Raw genomic sequence first — 14,529 nt, forward strand, 5'->3', positions numbered from 1 at the left:
CTTGGAACCAGTAAGAGGGATTTTTGGGGTGAAATTTTCAGGGACATGAACATTTTGATAAAGGGTAACTCTTTAACCATTCAAACGGTAAAAGTTCGTTAATAATAAGTGGAGATAAATAAGTCAGAGAAACACACATTATCCTAACTTTATGAGATTTGATTGATATGTAATTTTTTATTGATAACATAATCAATTTATAATAAATATGAATTATCAATGTTTAGTTTTAATGATTTCAGCCCTCGAAAATTCATAAAGTTGTGATAGCCAAGAAGGCTACGTTACGTCACCGTGCAGTATATGAACAAGTGCGTGGGTGATCGGTATGCACAACAATCGACTTTTGCATATTCTGATTCGGATCAGGATCCTCTCCTAATTTAAGAATGGGGATCCGAAGGGATGTGGATCGTTAGATGAAAATTTAACAGTCATAATTATTATAACTTTAAAGAAGCATTCTGTTTGTAATCATTAAATTTTCATCCAACGATCTACATTCTTTGATCATGAGGATCATATTAGGAGAGGATCCTGGTCCTTCTGATTCTTATAATATTTTTCATCTTTTTGTTTGGAATATTCCTCTTGTCATCGGCGCTTATCCTGTAGCCAGCTCTGCCCTCTATTTCAACCCAGTTGTAAGCTAGCTTGTCATTACTTACGATCTCTCTCTCACTCTCGCTCTCACTCAAACTCTGAAACACAGAATCCATGGAAGGTCGGAGATTCCTGCGTTTTTTCTTCCTTTCCCTCTGCATAGGCCTAGTCCTCCTCTTCACTTGGTCCCACCTCCCTTACGCGCCGCCTTACGTCTCCGACCTCCTCGACTGCACAACAAACTCCGCCTGGTGCTCCTCCAAAAACCGCATCCAATCCAAATCCCCTATCCCAACGCGCCGCCTCAAAGACCACAGCTCCGACACCCCCCACCACCCTCTCGACCCCCTCACCATCCAAGAACTCAACGCCGTCCGCACCATCCTCAACTCCCACGCGCTCTTCACCTCCACCTCCGCCTACGCGCTCCACTCCGTCGAGCTCCAGGAACCCGACAAGTCCCTCGTCCTCGGATGGAAGCACGGCGACCCTCTCTTCCCCAGAAAGGCTTCTATCGTCGCACGTGTCGACAGCAAGTCGCTCGTGCTAACCGTTGACCTGACCACGTCCGAGGTGACCGTTCACGAGACCGGCTCCCACTACGGTTACCCGACGATGACGCTGGAGGAGCTGACCGCTGCCACGTTCAGGCCCCCTCAAGGACGCTGATTTCAACCGTACGATCGTCGAGCGCGGGGTCGATCTGGCGGACCTGAGGTGTCTCCCGCTTTCCACGGGGTGGTACGGCGGGGCCGACGAGAACAGGAGGTTGATTAAGGTGCAGTGCTACTCCACCAAAGATACTGTGAACTTCTACATGCGTCCGATCGAAGGGTTAACTGTTCTCAGTTGACTTGGACACCAAACAAGTGGTGGAGATTTCGGATAAGGGCAGGAGCATCCCCATACCAAAGGCCGCCAATACAGATTATAGGTACTCAGCCCAAAGGCCCAATCAAGTGAAAAAGCTGATCAAGCCCATATCTATAGAACAGCCGGATGGGCCGAGTTTTACGGTAGAAAATGATCATTTGGTCAAATGGGCAAATTGGGAATTTCACTTGAAGCCTGACGCCAGGGCGGGCGTCATCGTATCCCGTGCCAAAGTCTGGGACCCGGATACCGGGGAGCTGAGGGATGTGATGTACAAAGGGTTTACGTCAGAGTTGTTTGTGCCTTACATGGACCCCACCGATGCGTGGTACTTTAAGACCTATATGGATGCCGGTGAATACGGGTTCGGGTTACAGGCAATGCCTCTGGAGCCGCTTAACGATTGTCCGCGTAACGCCTACTATATGGATGCTGTGTTTGCGGCAGCTGATGGAAAACCATACGTCCGATCAAACATGGTTTGCATATTCGAGAGCTATACGGGCGATATCGGGTGGCGGCACACAGAGTGTCCGATAACGGGCATGGAGGTAAGGAACTTAACGTTACATGTATCGTATTTATTAGTTTTATGTTACATTATTAATATTTTGAATAGAATTAAGTAAGACTCATCTATACATGCAATTTCATTTCTATTAAGCAAAATATTTAGTATATTATGATGTTTTTAGCAAGTGCATCATTTTTATGCAAGTAAATAGCATTAGCGATGATAATACATAATTAGTACAAAAATAATGCGTTGTGACAGATTAGGGAAGTGAGGCCAAAGGTGACATTGGTAGTTAGAATGGCAGCATCAGTTGCTAACTATGATTATATCATCGACTGGGAGTTCCAAACAGACGGACTAATCAGAGTTAAGGTTAGTGGTGATTACTTCTCCTATAATTACAATCATTTTTGCATTTTATGTTTCCTTTTGAGTTTGATTAAAATCCTGATATATATATATATATATGTTCTCTTAGAGTGTAATTAGGATTAATAGTGCATGGTGTATCACCTGATTGATTGTGGTTGTTTCTACTTTATGAGTCTCACAAGCATGAATATCTCTGATTGTGGTCATTTATTTATGAATCTTACAAGCTTGAATAAATAGAATTGGCCGAGAGACTAATCCTTTCATTTATTGTATTTTTGTGGAAATTCACCATAATATTTTGTATTTTAAGATTGTTAATACTACATATAATACGTGTGTGCAACAAACATATAGGTTGGACTTAGTGGCATTTTGATGGTGAAGGGCACCTCCTATGAGAACATGAACCAAGTCTCATCTAGCCAAGAGAATCTCTATGGCACCCTCTTGTCGGAGAACGTTATTGGCGTTATTCACGATCATTATGTCACATTTCATCTTGATATGGACGTGGACGGCTCAGATAACTCCTTTATGAAGGTGAATCTCCAAAGGCAGTCTAACTCCCCAACTGAATCACCCAGGAAAAGCTACTTGAAAGCTACTAAAACCGTTGCCAAAACTGAGAAAGATGCACAGATTAAGCTCAAACTGTACGACCCGTCCGAATTCCACGTGATCAACCCGTCGAAAAAGACACGGGTTGGAAACCCTGTAGGGTACAAGTTGGTTCCCGGTGGCACTGCTGCTAGCTTGCTTGATCTTGACGACCCTCCCCAAAAGAGAGGTGCTTTTACAAACAATCAAATTTGGGTTACCCCATACAATAGGAGTGAACAATGGGCTGGTGGGTTGTTTGTAGACCAAAGCACGGGCGAAGATACTCTTGCCGTGTGGTCTAACAGGTACGTACATACTACTGTTAGGTCATTTATTTGCATTGAATTTACTGATCACATGTACACAATGCTGATACAATTCGATTTATTTTGATACTGTAGGGACCGACCAATCGAGAACAAGGACATTGTGGTTTGGTACACATTAGGGTTTCATCACATACCCTGTCAAGAAGACTTCCCTATAATGCCAACTGTGTCATCTAGCTTCGATATCAAACCTGTCAATTTCTTTGAGAGTAACCCCATACTTCGGACTCCTCCTAACGTTGCCACAGATCTACCCGTTTGCACGGCTGCTGCTTCAGCTTAATTAAGGTAGAGCGCATTCCACATGAAATCCATTGCTTTAACCTCAAAGATGTATTTATAATGAGTTTCTTATAGAAAGTTTCCTCCATATGTGCCTACTTTGGGGTTTTCTATGAAATTAGCTTTGATGTATATAAGTATGTAACAACTTACAAGTCGTACAAAAGCGACGTGACCCGAAAATAAAAGAAATTAGTGGGATGATCTTGCATTGTATATGTATTGTTCAATTCCAGTATGTAATTTGTGGTGATGGTGGTGGAACATATGCCTAAAAGTTTATCAATTTGATTAGCTTTAGCTTGTGTGACAATGAACTCGTGAAATCTGATGACTTAGGCTTGGTTTGGTACTGAGGTGATTTTGAATAAAAGCTGGGAGCTGTTTTTGTGTTTGGTAAACATCCAGCTTTAGTTTTTTTTCACAATTTTGGGTGAAAAAAGCCAAAAACAAGAAGCTGCAAAACCCAGCTTTGAAAAATCGGTTTTTTTTTTTCACATTTGTTTTACATAAAAGTTTACTAAACACTATAATACTGCTTTTTTTTTCAAAAGCACTTTTACAAAAATGTTTACCAAACACTCTGCTGCTTTATTTCACAGCTGCTTATTTACACAGCACAGCAGAAGCAGCTTTTTTTCAAAGTATAGCAATACCAAACCAACCCTTAGAGATTTCTAAAAGCACTTTAATTACACTAATTATAGTTCGTCAAAGATCCATGAAAACGAAACAAATATGTATAATCCATTACATTTTGTCATTGTTGTTGCGTAACTGAGAAGTATGCCGCCTTTGGGTGGCGACGTGGTGGAATAAAATGGACAGACCGGCTGTTTCGGCAGGTTAACATGATGGTGATGACCTGGGGTTGTCTAAATGGTACCATCATTTCTATGTATGCCTACCTCCATACTTGATTTTTCTAGTGGTATCATATACCTACTTGGACAAGGTCTCAAGTTCTAAATTTCCAAATATATCTCAAGTTTTATATTTTCTAATAATGCAATTGATTTGTCAGAAATTCAACGAGGCGAATCATTTAATCCACTCCTAACCACACTAATATTATGGTGTTGAATTTTATCACAAAATGTATTGATGTTATTAAAGGTGGAAGTCATAAACTTGTATATCATTTTTTATTTTCTTAACTCCCCAACGTGGAACTTATATTCAACATTGATATGCCTATATATACACAATATATATTATAAAGTAGTACGTGATCGACTAAGATATACCAACATCACTGTTGCATGAAAATTCTTCTGTAAGAGTAGAGCTCCAACCTTTTTTATGTGATACGACTTTTGTAGAATTCATAGACTTTTATTGAAATCCACACACTTTTTCTTAATAGACTGCTATATATTTTTGAGCGTTTAATGCTCGCCTTTTTTTTAGAGGTCAAGAGAATTTAACAAACTTTGTAATAATTACTCCTCTTTTTTGGTTAAGAAACCAATTAGGAGTAAGTAATGTTACACTTATGTAATTTACTTTTTCCTGATATGACCAAAATTGTTAGACATATGAAAGAATCCTTAACCCATAAACATTATATCTTTTTATTCCAAATTCTTGTAAATTGTGTGTTTCTAACGTCGTGCTAGAGTGGTGGAGGAGTGGGGGTGGAGTGGGGATGGGGTGGGGGTGGTGGTGGTGGTAATGGGCGTATAAGAGGGAAGTAAAGGTGGCGATCACGATGATGGCAGTGTCAGTAGACATAGGTGGGGGTGACGACGATAAAGTGGTCGCAGAAGGTTATGATGATGATGGTTGTGACAATGTAGTGGTAGTAGAGGTAGTGGAGGGAGTGGTGGTGGCGGGCAAGTGAACATGGTATTATTTCAAGTGGCAATCATGTTGGTTGTATCGGTGGAGGCATAAATATGGTTCTAGGAGCTTGTGACACGGTGATGATTGTATGACAAGGTGCTAGTAGAAGAAGTGAGATGATTGTGATGGTAGCGACATCAATGGTGATGACATGGTGTTGCGGAAGTGGGAGATATCTGATTCTTATTGCATCATGGCGGGTGGTGGAGTAATCATTAGAAGTAATAAAACAAAATCCATTAAAAATTTAGGAGAGGTTGAATTTATTATGACAACAAGTATACCATAAAACACATCAAAGTCTCTAAAAGTCCATGACTTTTTTAAAATGGAAAACTAACTGAAAAGTCCGAAAAAATTTATTTTTAATGAAAAATGACAAATAAAGGTGTAGTGAATAGTACTAAGGAAAGGTAAAAATGTGGCTTTTCGTTAAAAGTGAACAGTACCGAAGTGTTTCGTTAAAACTCCCTTTTAAAATCCTTTAAAATGAATGAAATATTGAATACATCTAGACTTTTGTAGGCTGGTAAAAAAGTCATAATATAATACCTACAAGATTTTTGTAGACTTTTTAAAAGTCGTAAAAAATCTTTATTCAATATAGGGTGACTTGTATAGTCTCCAACAAAACCAAGATTGAATACACTTGAATTTAAAGCCTAGTTTGCCATGTCATATTAAGCACCGGATATGATTAATAATACGGTAGCCATTGTTTGGTGCACTCTCATACTAAATAAGCACTGCTTAATTATACCATCCATCAAATTTAGTACGGCTAACACTGGACAATTATTACAACCCAAAAGCTTGGTATTATTAATCGCTTCCTGTTTCGTCACATTTCAGCCATCGATGTCAAAGCACGACGATGTGGACGAAGAGGTAGTTGAGATCAAGAAGCCCGATTGATCGTCAACAACAACAAGCTTTGCAAGCTCAATCATCTTCCGTCGCCGACAGCATTGGATCCAACTCCTACGGTTCCGGTTAACTCGGACAATGCCACCAATTGATTTCTTTTCTTCATCAATTTGAATCTTCAATTTAATCAGTAGTTGTTTTGGTTGGTGAATCGATGTGGGTTTTGGGTGATTGAAGAAATGAGGAAGTGGGTTCGTATGGGAGGGTGGAATTTGAAGCGTGGGTAAGATGGTGAAGAAAGGAAGACACGCTGGGAAGAGACCTAGGTTTTTCACCTTCCTTTTTTTCTAATTTTTTTTTTTTTAAATTTTGTCTTAATGATATTTAATTACTTTTTTTTTCCTTCTGTTTTTCTCCCTTTTTTCATTTTAACAACAATTATTATGTGATTTTAAAAAAATAATTATAGTCAACGTATTATCCGATGGACAACCCGACTAATTTATCAGTATTAGACTATTTGTCCTATCCGATTGAAATAGTCTGTACAGTCCAAGTTGCCAAACGAGGCTTAAGAATACACTCCCTTAAACTTAAAGCTCCCATTTCTTTTTTCTAGTTATTGATAACATCAAAGATACTAATTTCAGTGGTATAATTTGAGTAGAAATAAATTAAGCATGTTTTGCCACTTAGTATAATAGCCTAGTGGCATTTCTCTTCACTTGTTAGTGAGAGGTCTTAGATTCGATTCTCGCTAAAGATAAATTTGAATCATATTATTACTAGTCCATTGTGAAGATAATATCGTTTGTTCAAAAATAAAAAAAAAATTAAAATAATACCGCCCGTCAACTAACAATATTTTTACCCTAATCATGCTACATCTATTTTTATATATACCAACAAATAGATTCATTGAACAACATTCAAGTTACCTCCAAATCCTAATGTTAAACCTTTTTACTGAAACAATTTATTCAAAATCGTCTTAATAGGGGCATCGACTAATTCTATTTAAGAAGATTCTTGATATTCATTCCATGTAACTTAGCTTTCCCGAGTTTCACTGGGGATTAGTCCTACCCTTAGGACTTGAGCAATTTGAAATATCATTTTTCATCACTTTAACAAAGAAGATAAATAAAACAAGTCAAATCCGGAAATGCTTGAGAAAAGAAAATCGTAGGAAAGAGGAACATAAGCTTGAGGTTTTCAAAACAAATGCTCTTATACCTAGGAATTTCTAGGAACGAAAGTTTGGTATAAATTCATAATTGATATACCGATATCTCACAAGAGAACATTATCGTAAACATGCAGCTTTTGAGAAATATTTTTTGGCTTAAGTTGGTATTAATTATTACAAGTGAAGTATTTTTAAGGAATTTGATTGCAGCATTGTTCTACTCATAGAGTGCTAGATCTAATAACCTTGGAGTTGGGATGGCAACCAAAGGAAGCTTCTTCTTCAACACAATCCCAAACTTCTCAGAAAGATCCAACTTCTCTCCCTCTGGCAATTTCCAGTCGAAAGAATGCAAAAGTGTATCAAGTGCTCTCAGCCATTGCAATCCCAACACATATTCTTCTGCCTGAACCAAATGGAAATTTGTTGAAGTCCTTCCCACTGTAGTCCCATTTGATGTCCAAGAAACTCTCCGGATTGAACTCCAACGGGTTTTCCCAAATCGAAGGGTCTCTGAGTATGGCCCAAACATTGATGAAAATCTAAGATCCTTTCAGAATGGTGTAGCCTCCCACAATGCATGTTTCACTTGGGCAATAAAGAGACCAACAGAGGCAGGGCTAGGTGCAAGCGCAAAGTTTCTTTCATCATAGCTTGTAAGTATGGCAATTTGTCGATGTGGGATTCTTCTACAATGTTGTGTTTTCCAACTACATCTTCTAACTCTTGCTTGACTTTTTCCATCATCTCTGGTTTGTTCAAGATTTCAGTCAGTGCAAACTCAGTTGTGTTGGAGGAAGTGTCAGTCCCCCCCCCCTCCACTACCATATCCTGTCCACAAAAAATTGTGTTACTGTACTAATTGGCTCTCAGGAAACAAGGGAAAATAAATGCTCGTGTGGAAAGTAACTTCCATACATGTAGGGCTGAAAACTTGAAGCTTGAAATCTAAAATCTAAGCGATTAGCTGCCAATGTAAGGCTAAAAACTTAACGTAGACTGTAAAACAATCAACCATGTCAATAGGTGAGATTAAATTTGAGATTTAGGTTGTCTCAATGCATAATGTTTCAAGGGCAGACATAACCTCATGCACACAAAACCATTGAATGAAAACTTACGAATTTGGTAGGTTAAACTATTGGACAGTCTTGCCACTTAGTACTACGGTCTAATAGTATTCCTCTTCACTTGTAAGTGATAAGTTTTAGGTTTGATTCTCACCAAAAGCGAATTTGAACTACATTATTGTTAGCCTATTGTGAGAGTAAGCGCACCAATTTTCCTTTAATGTAGATAATATCGTTTATTAAAAAAAAAAAAAAAAAAACACTATTGGATGGTCTTCAAATTTCCATTTTCTTTTTAAACTCGGGTATTCAGAACTCGAATTTATCCACAAGCTTGTCATGTACATACCTTTTTGAAAAGAAGAAATCATGATGTAGGAAAAAATAAATGGATGAGATGAAAGATGAGCTTCGAAGGGACAGCGACACTGTAAATCCAAACATGAAAATAGTGCAGACAACAAAACCATGGAGACTCTCATGGACCATATGCACTTAATTGGGTAGCCACAAACGTTCATTTAGAAAATGATAGTGGATCATATGCAGTTAATTGGGTAGGAATAAACTTCCAATTTGAAAATGATTACCGTATCGGCTTTGTTTTGGTTTTCACTTTGTTTGCATATTTGTTTCATAGTTACAAACCAAAAACTAAAAGTTATATTTTTTGAGTTTTCAAACTTTACCTTTCAATTTTTAATTAATAATTGTTGGTGCATTTTTTGTTTTTTTTTTCTTCAACAAATGATAGTATCTACAGTAAGGGAGTGTGGAAGTAAAGCTAATATTTACAATAAGCCTGCCATAATATGTAGTTTCTCACTTACAATTGAGGAGGAATATTACTAAATCGTAGTATTAAATAGCTTGTTGGTGCATTTTTAATGAGGTTTTTATGATAAATGGTTCTTGAAATTGATCTATCTCATCAACATGGTCCTTGAAATTGAAAATTAATCAATGTTGTCCCTGAATATGGGTGCTGCAAATCAATGTAGTCATTCCGTTAGAATTCTGTCAAATAATCTGTTAGTGTGTTGATGTGGCACATGTATGCATTCATATATCCAATTAAAATGCACCATGTGGATTATGTTTTATTTTTTAAATAGAAATGAGTTTTTTTTTTCTTTTTCCAAAGCTTTAAAAAAAAAAGAAAAAGAAAGAGGAAGGATCAGCAAGCCACAGCCACCCCAACCACTTAAAGCTGCCGTTCCCATCCCTCCCCAAGCACCCCAACCCACTCAAAGCTGCCGAAGTCCCCCACAACGTGGTGACTTCTCTCTCCCTCTTTCACGCCTTCCCCTTTCTTTCTTTCTCCCCCCTCTCCGATCGAACCTCCCATCTGCGCACACCCATTTTCCCTTCCCTGGCGCCCCACATTCTTCCACGACCCCCCACTCGCAATTTCCAGTTTTGATTTTCAAGATTATTATTATTTTTTTGTTTAGACATCGCCAGTAATCCCATAGCTATAGAGATACCACAATTTTCTGTAATCTTCATTATCTATGCATAATCTGGTCTGATAAGTCAGAAAAGACCAAAATCAATAAGATTCATAACAAAATGAGATTAAAATTTTAATCACATGCTAGCATCACCCCTCTTGTTCCATTGACCATGGTCAAAACCAGGAGAAGATGAGACCAAGTCTGAGGGAGAATCGGTTCTTCGATTACGATCCAAAAGATCAAAAACAGTGGAAGGAACTAGAGAGTCGAGAGATCCTAAAAGCCAGAATGACTAAACTTTTGTTTATTTCTTTCTATTTACTCAGGTTTATTGTTTTCAGAATTTTGATCATTCTTAAAAATAATAGCTTGATATAATCCGCGTGTTGCAATTTAATAGGGTATATGGGTCCATAAATGTGTCACATCAACACACTAATAGATTATTTGACATAATACTAACGAGATGACTATATCGATTTGCAGCATCCAATATTTAAGGACAATATTGATCAATTTTCAATTTCAGGACCATTTTGTTGGGATGAGCTAATCTAAGGGTCATTTGTTATAAAAATCCTTTTTAATATTAAATAAATAAATTATAATTATAATTATTTGATTGCTAGTGGGGAGTTAAGTTTGTTTGTCGTTATTTGTTATTAGTACGGAATTAAGTGGAGTCTTTTAACCTTTCTCCTGTTGTAACTCTTGTAGCTCTTATAATTGTTAAGTATAGGTTTATTACCCTATTCACTTAAGGGTGATAATAAACAATAATTAGTAGTATTTTCTCCATCATATTTTTATTTATCATCCCACTAGCATTTTCCTCTACATCTATTGTTCTTCATGCCTCCATCTTTTCCATCTTTTACTTATTGGCCACTGAAGGTTGTTTTTGTGGACTCTTCCTTTTTGTGCAGCTAGGTTTTAGTCACACGATGATTCAGTTGGACTATTATATTCTGGAGGGGGCAAGTTAGGATATATATTGTTGCACCGGTTCGAGAATTTTTGTCAAACCACAGTGGCCTTGAATCTCTTTAAAAAAAGTGAGATACCAACGTCTCAACCTAATATCTAAGCGACTCAATATCACAATTTTATTGTAATTTTTCGTGTTTCACTGGGAATTAGTCCTATCCTTCGGACTTCAGCAATTTGAGATATCACTTTTGATCATTCGAACAGAGAAGAATAAAACAAGTCAAATCTGGAAATGCTTGAGAAAAGAAAACCGTAGAAAGGGGACATCAGCTTGAGGTTTTCACGCGCACACACGCACACACACACACACACACACACACACACACACACATATATATATATCGATATCTCACAATAGAACATTATCGTAAACATGCAGTTTTCAAGAAATATTTTTGGGCTTAAGTTGGTATTAATTATTACAAGTGAAGTATTATAAGGAATTTGATAGCAACATTGTTCTACTCATGGAGTGCTGGATCTGATAACCCAAAGTTGGGATGGCAATCAAAGGTATCTTCTTCTTCAACACAATCCCAAACTTCTCAGAAAGATCCAACTTCTCTCCCTCTGGCAATTTCCAATCAAAAGAATGCAAAAGTGTAGCAAGTGAATGCATCACCATCCTCTCAGCCATTGCAATTCCAGCACATATTCTTTTGCCTGACCCAAATGGAAAATAGTTGAAGTCTTTCCCACTATAGTCCCATTTGCTATCCAAGAACGGCTTTGGATTGAACTCCAACGAGTTTTCCCAAATCGAAGGGTCTCTGTGTATGGCCCAAACATTGATGAAAATCCGAGATCTTTTTGGAATGGTGTACTCTCCCACAATGCATGTTTCACTTGGGCAATGAGGGACTAACAGAGGCAAGGCTGGGTGCATGCGCAGAGTTTCTTTCATCACAGCTTGTAAGTATGTCAATTTGTTGATGTGGGATTCTTCTACAATGTTGTGTTTGCCAACTACGCCTTCTAACTCGTGCTGGGCTTTTTCCATCATCTCTAGTTTGTTCATGATTTCAGCCATTGCAAACTCAGTTATGTTGGAGGAAGTGTCAGTCCCACCCACCACCATATCCTGTCCATAGAAAGTTATGTTACTGTACTAATTGGCTCTCTGGAAACTAGGGAAAACAAATCCTCATGTGGAAAGTAACTTTCATACAGGTAGGAGGTTAGGTACTTTGTACGAGAGTACAAATACCAATACCTAACCACAATCTTAGGCAATGTGAGTATTAATATGGAATTATAGCTGCGTGCAATGCACCCTCTTAACACCAATACCTAACCACATAAAGTTTCAAGTTCCTACCTACACAAAAGACGTAACGATCAAGATGCTGTTTCCGAAAGAGGCTCGTTTTGTGAATCGTGATTGATGAGTTTGATGTGGTAAATCAGGTCAAAATGCTGCAGGAAATGGGGTAATATTTGTTGGACCTAGATGAAATGAAGAGTGGTGGATTGCACTCTTGAATGTAATGGAGCTTGAGATAATGGGGCTTTTAGGTTTTTTATTTTTTTATTTTTATTTTTATTTTTTCTCTTTGATATACGCAGCCGTCGTCATGCATGACATGTCAGGCCGTTCCGTGCCAAAATATTGGAGTTCTTGATGGTCAGATTTAGTTGAAGATAGGAAAACGACTGAGGGCCAATGGAGTTTTAAAAGTTTTGAGCTTGAAAGCAACTTATATGACATGAGTAAAATATCATTATGGTATTTTATATTAATTATATAAAACATCACATAACAGTATTTTTGTGTATTATTGACATAAAAAATCACAATAATCATATATCCGCGCGATGTTAGTTTTTCTCATAGCTTCGATGAAAAAAAAAATATTAATAAATAAAATACGTAGGAAGCTTGCAGCAAGCACATGCATGCCTTGTTGGAGAACAATTTAGAACCAATAAATAACAGAAATACAGTACCGAAATACTTATACTTTATTATTCAAAAATACTTCCAATACAGAATGCAATTATACAATAAATACATAAACTAATATAAAAATATCAATGATACTAACTTGATCACAGAAGGTAGAGGCTAGCGTAAAAGCTATGTCCTTCGAACAGTATTTTCATCCCACTCTTGTGCTTGTGGTTCTACAACGTCTGCTCGACCAGGATACAACTACCTAATTCTACAACCCGCATTGGATTATAGAACTCTAGAGAATTACTTTGTGTGTTTACTCTCTGGAAATTTTGTACGGAAGATAAGGAGGAAGAAAAGATGATTCTCATTTTGTACGGAAGATAAGGAGGAAGAAAAGATGATTCTCACTTGGATACTGTGATTACAAATATATAGGCTGTTTCACACCCTTTCAAATACTTATTCAGTGTATTTGAAAGTACACAACTCTTTCTAATAAATGTGTCTTTTAATCAAAACGTACAACTCTTTCTAATAGATGTGTCTTTTAATCAAAACATTTTTTAATTAATAAATTAATTAAAAAACTTAATCCGAAAATTAAAATTAATGAATCTGATTAATTTTAAATTCCAAGGCCCCAAGTGCCCCAAGGCCCAAGGCCCTTGTCTTGATTAATTAATATTAATTGTATTTAGGCTATATTATATTCAAGCCTAATCCACACAACCATAAGGCCCAAGCCTTCAATCCATTTCCAAATGGTCCAAGTTCTAATTACTAAAAAGAAGGAACAAGCCTATATAAAGGCTAGTAAAAAAAAAATACTGTTGACCAATGTGGGATAAGATGGTCTCAAACTGGTCTCAAACTCCTACAATACCCCACATTTGAGACGATTCTTTGGTCCTAGAAACACTAAGATACGAGAGTAAACAATAGATGTGACATACACCAGGAGAGGTGTTTTTTGGACTTGAACCTACCTTAGTATATACTTATTGGATTTACTAGATGACGCAGTGAATATAAAATCTTGAACTGTTCATCTCCGCAGTAAACCAAGACAATAAGCAAAACACATGCCACATTTACACATCACAAATTCATACGTTTGTGTTATTTTTGGCCCTGAACAAATCCTGGATTCATGAGAGCTTTAGAGAATGTAGCCATGTAATTCTCATAAACGCGACCCCACATTTACTCTCATATAGGTGATATTGATTAAGAATAGGCTGCTACTATTCCACTTGATTTACAAGTATCAATATCATTAAACTAATATATCCTAAATCATCAACAGTCACCATACTTCTTCCATCATAGGAATGGGTATGTAAGTGTGTTTCTTCTTGAATCTAGCCAAACTAGTTTGCTTATTGAACCTAGACCATGGGATCTCCAATCAACTAGGTTAGGTTTCCGTTTAGCAGTTTCATTTTACTCCATTGGCTTTAAACCCATTCCCCTCGATGTATGCTTAACTTGCTCTCTAGACAAACCTTTAGTAAGCGGATCCACAATATTATCTTTTGACTTAACATAGTCAATAGAAATTACACCACTAGAGAGCCATTGCTTTATTGTATTATGCCTTCGTCTAATTTGTCTAGACTTCCCATTGTATACACT

At 37.4% G+C, this 14,529-nt stretch overlaps 3 protein-coding genes across 3 annotated transcripts; 1 reads left to right on the forward strand and 2 right to left on the reverse strand.

Moving 5' to 3' along the window:
- The first annotated feature begins 652 nt into the window (after nucleotides 1-652).
- On the forward strand, nucleotides 653-3,795 carry LOC103958325 (primary amine oxidase). Its single transcript, XM_009370578.3, is given in 6 exon segments — nucleotides 653-1,251; nucleotides 1,253-1,450; nucleotides 1,452-2,027; nucleotides 2,252-2,365; nucleotides 2,723-3,273; nucleotides 3,370-3,795. Coding segments are annotated over 6 exon segments (2,184 nt in total). The 5' UTR covers nucleotides 653-717; the 3' UTR covers nucleotides 3,581-3,795.
- Nucleotides 3,796-7,697: 3,902 nt separating this feature from the next.
- On the reverse strand, nucleotides 7,698-8,308 carry LOC108868020 (flavonoid 3',5'-hydroxylase CYP75B138-like). Its single transcript, XM_048575971.1, has 2 exons — nucleotides 8,087-8,308; nucleotides 7,698-7,886 (listed from the first exon to the last, which is right to left on the reverse strand). The coding sequence occupies exons 1-2, from the start codon at nucleotides 8,306-8,308 to the stop codon at nucleotides 7,698-7,700; spliced, it is 411 nt and encodes a 136-aa protein (XP_048431928.1).
- A 3,122-nt stretch (nucleotides 8,309-11,430) lies between these two features.
- LOC103958360 (flavonoid 3',5'-hydroxylase CYP75B138-like) lies at nucleotides 11,431-12,075 on the reverse strand. The gene has a single exon (XM_009370611.3). The coding sequence runs from the start codon at nucleotides 12,073-12,075 to the stop codon at nucleotides 11,431-11,433; it is 645 nt and encodes a 214-aa protein (XP_009368886.2).
- Between the last annotated feature and the right edge of the window lie 2,454 nt (nucleotides 12,076-14,529).

The sequence above is a fragment of a genome, unplaced genomic scaffold (genome assembly GCF_019419815.1).
Source record: "Pyrus x bretschneideri cultivar Hongxiangsu unplaced genomic scaffold, Pyrus_bretschneideri_v1 Contig1, whole genome shotgun sequence".
NCBI classification, from domain to species: domain Eukaryota; kingdom Viridiplantae; phylum Streptophyta; class Magnoliopsida; order Rosales; family Rosaceae; genus Pyrus; species Pyrus x bretschneideri.

Coding starts and splice junctions, on each gene's coding strand:
- LOC108868020 (XM_048575971.1), bottom strand. CDS start 8,308: ATGGTAGTGGAGGGGGGGGGGACTGACACTTCCTCCAACACAACTGAG. Junction 7,887..8,086: donor ACCTAGCCCTGCCTCTGTTG/GTCTCTTTATTG, acceptor CATTTGGTTCAG/GCAGAAGAATATGTGTTGGG.
- LOC103958360 (XM_009370611.3), bottom strand. CDS start 12,075: ATGGTGGTGGGTGGGACTGACACTTCCTCCAACATAACTGAGTTTGCA.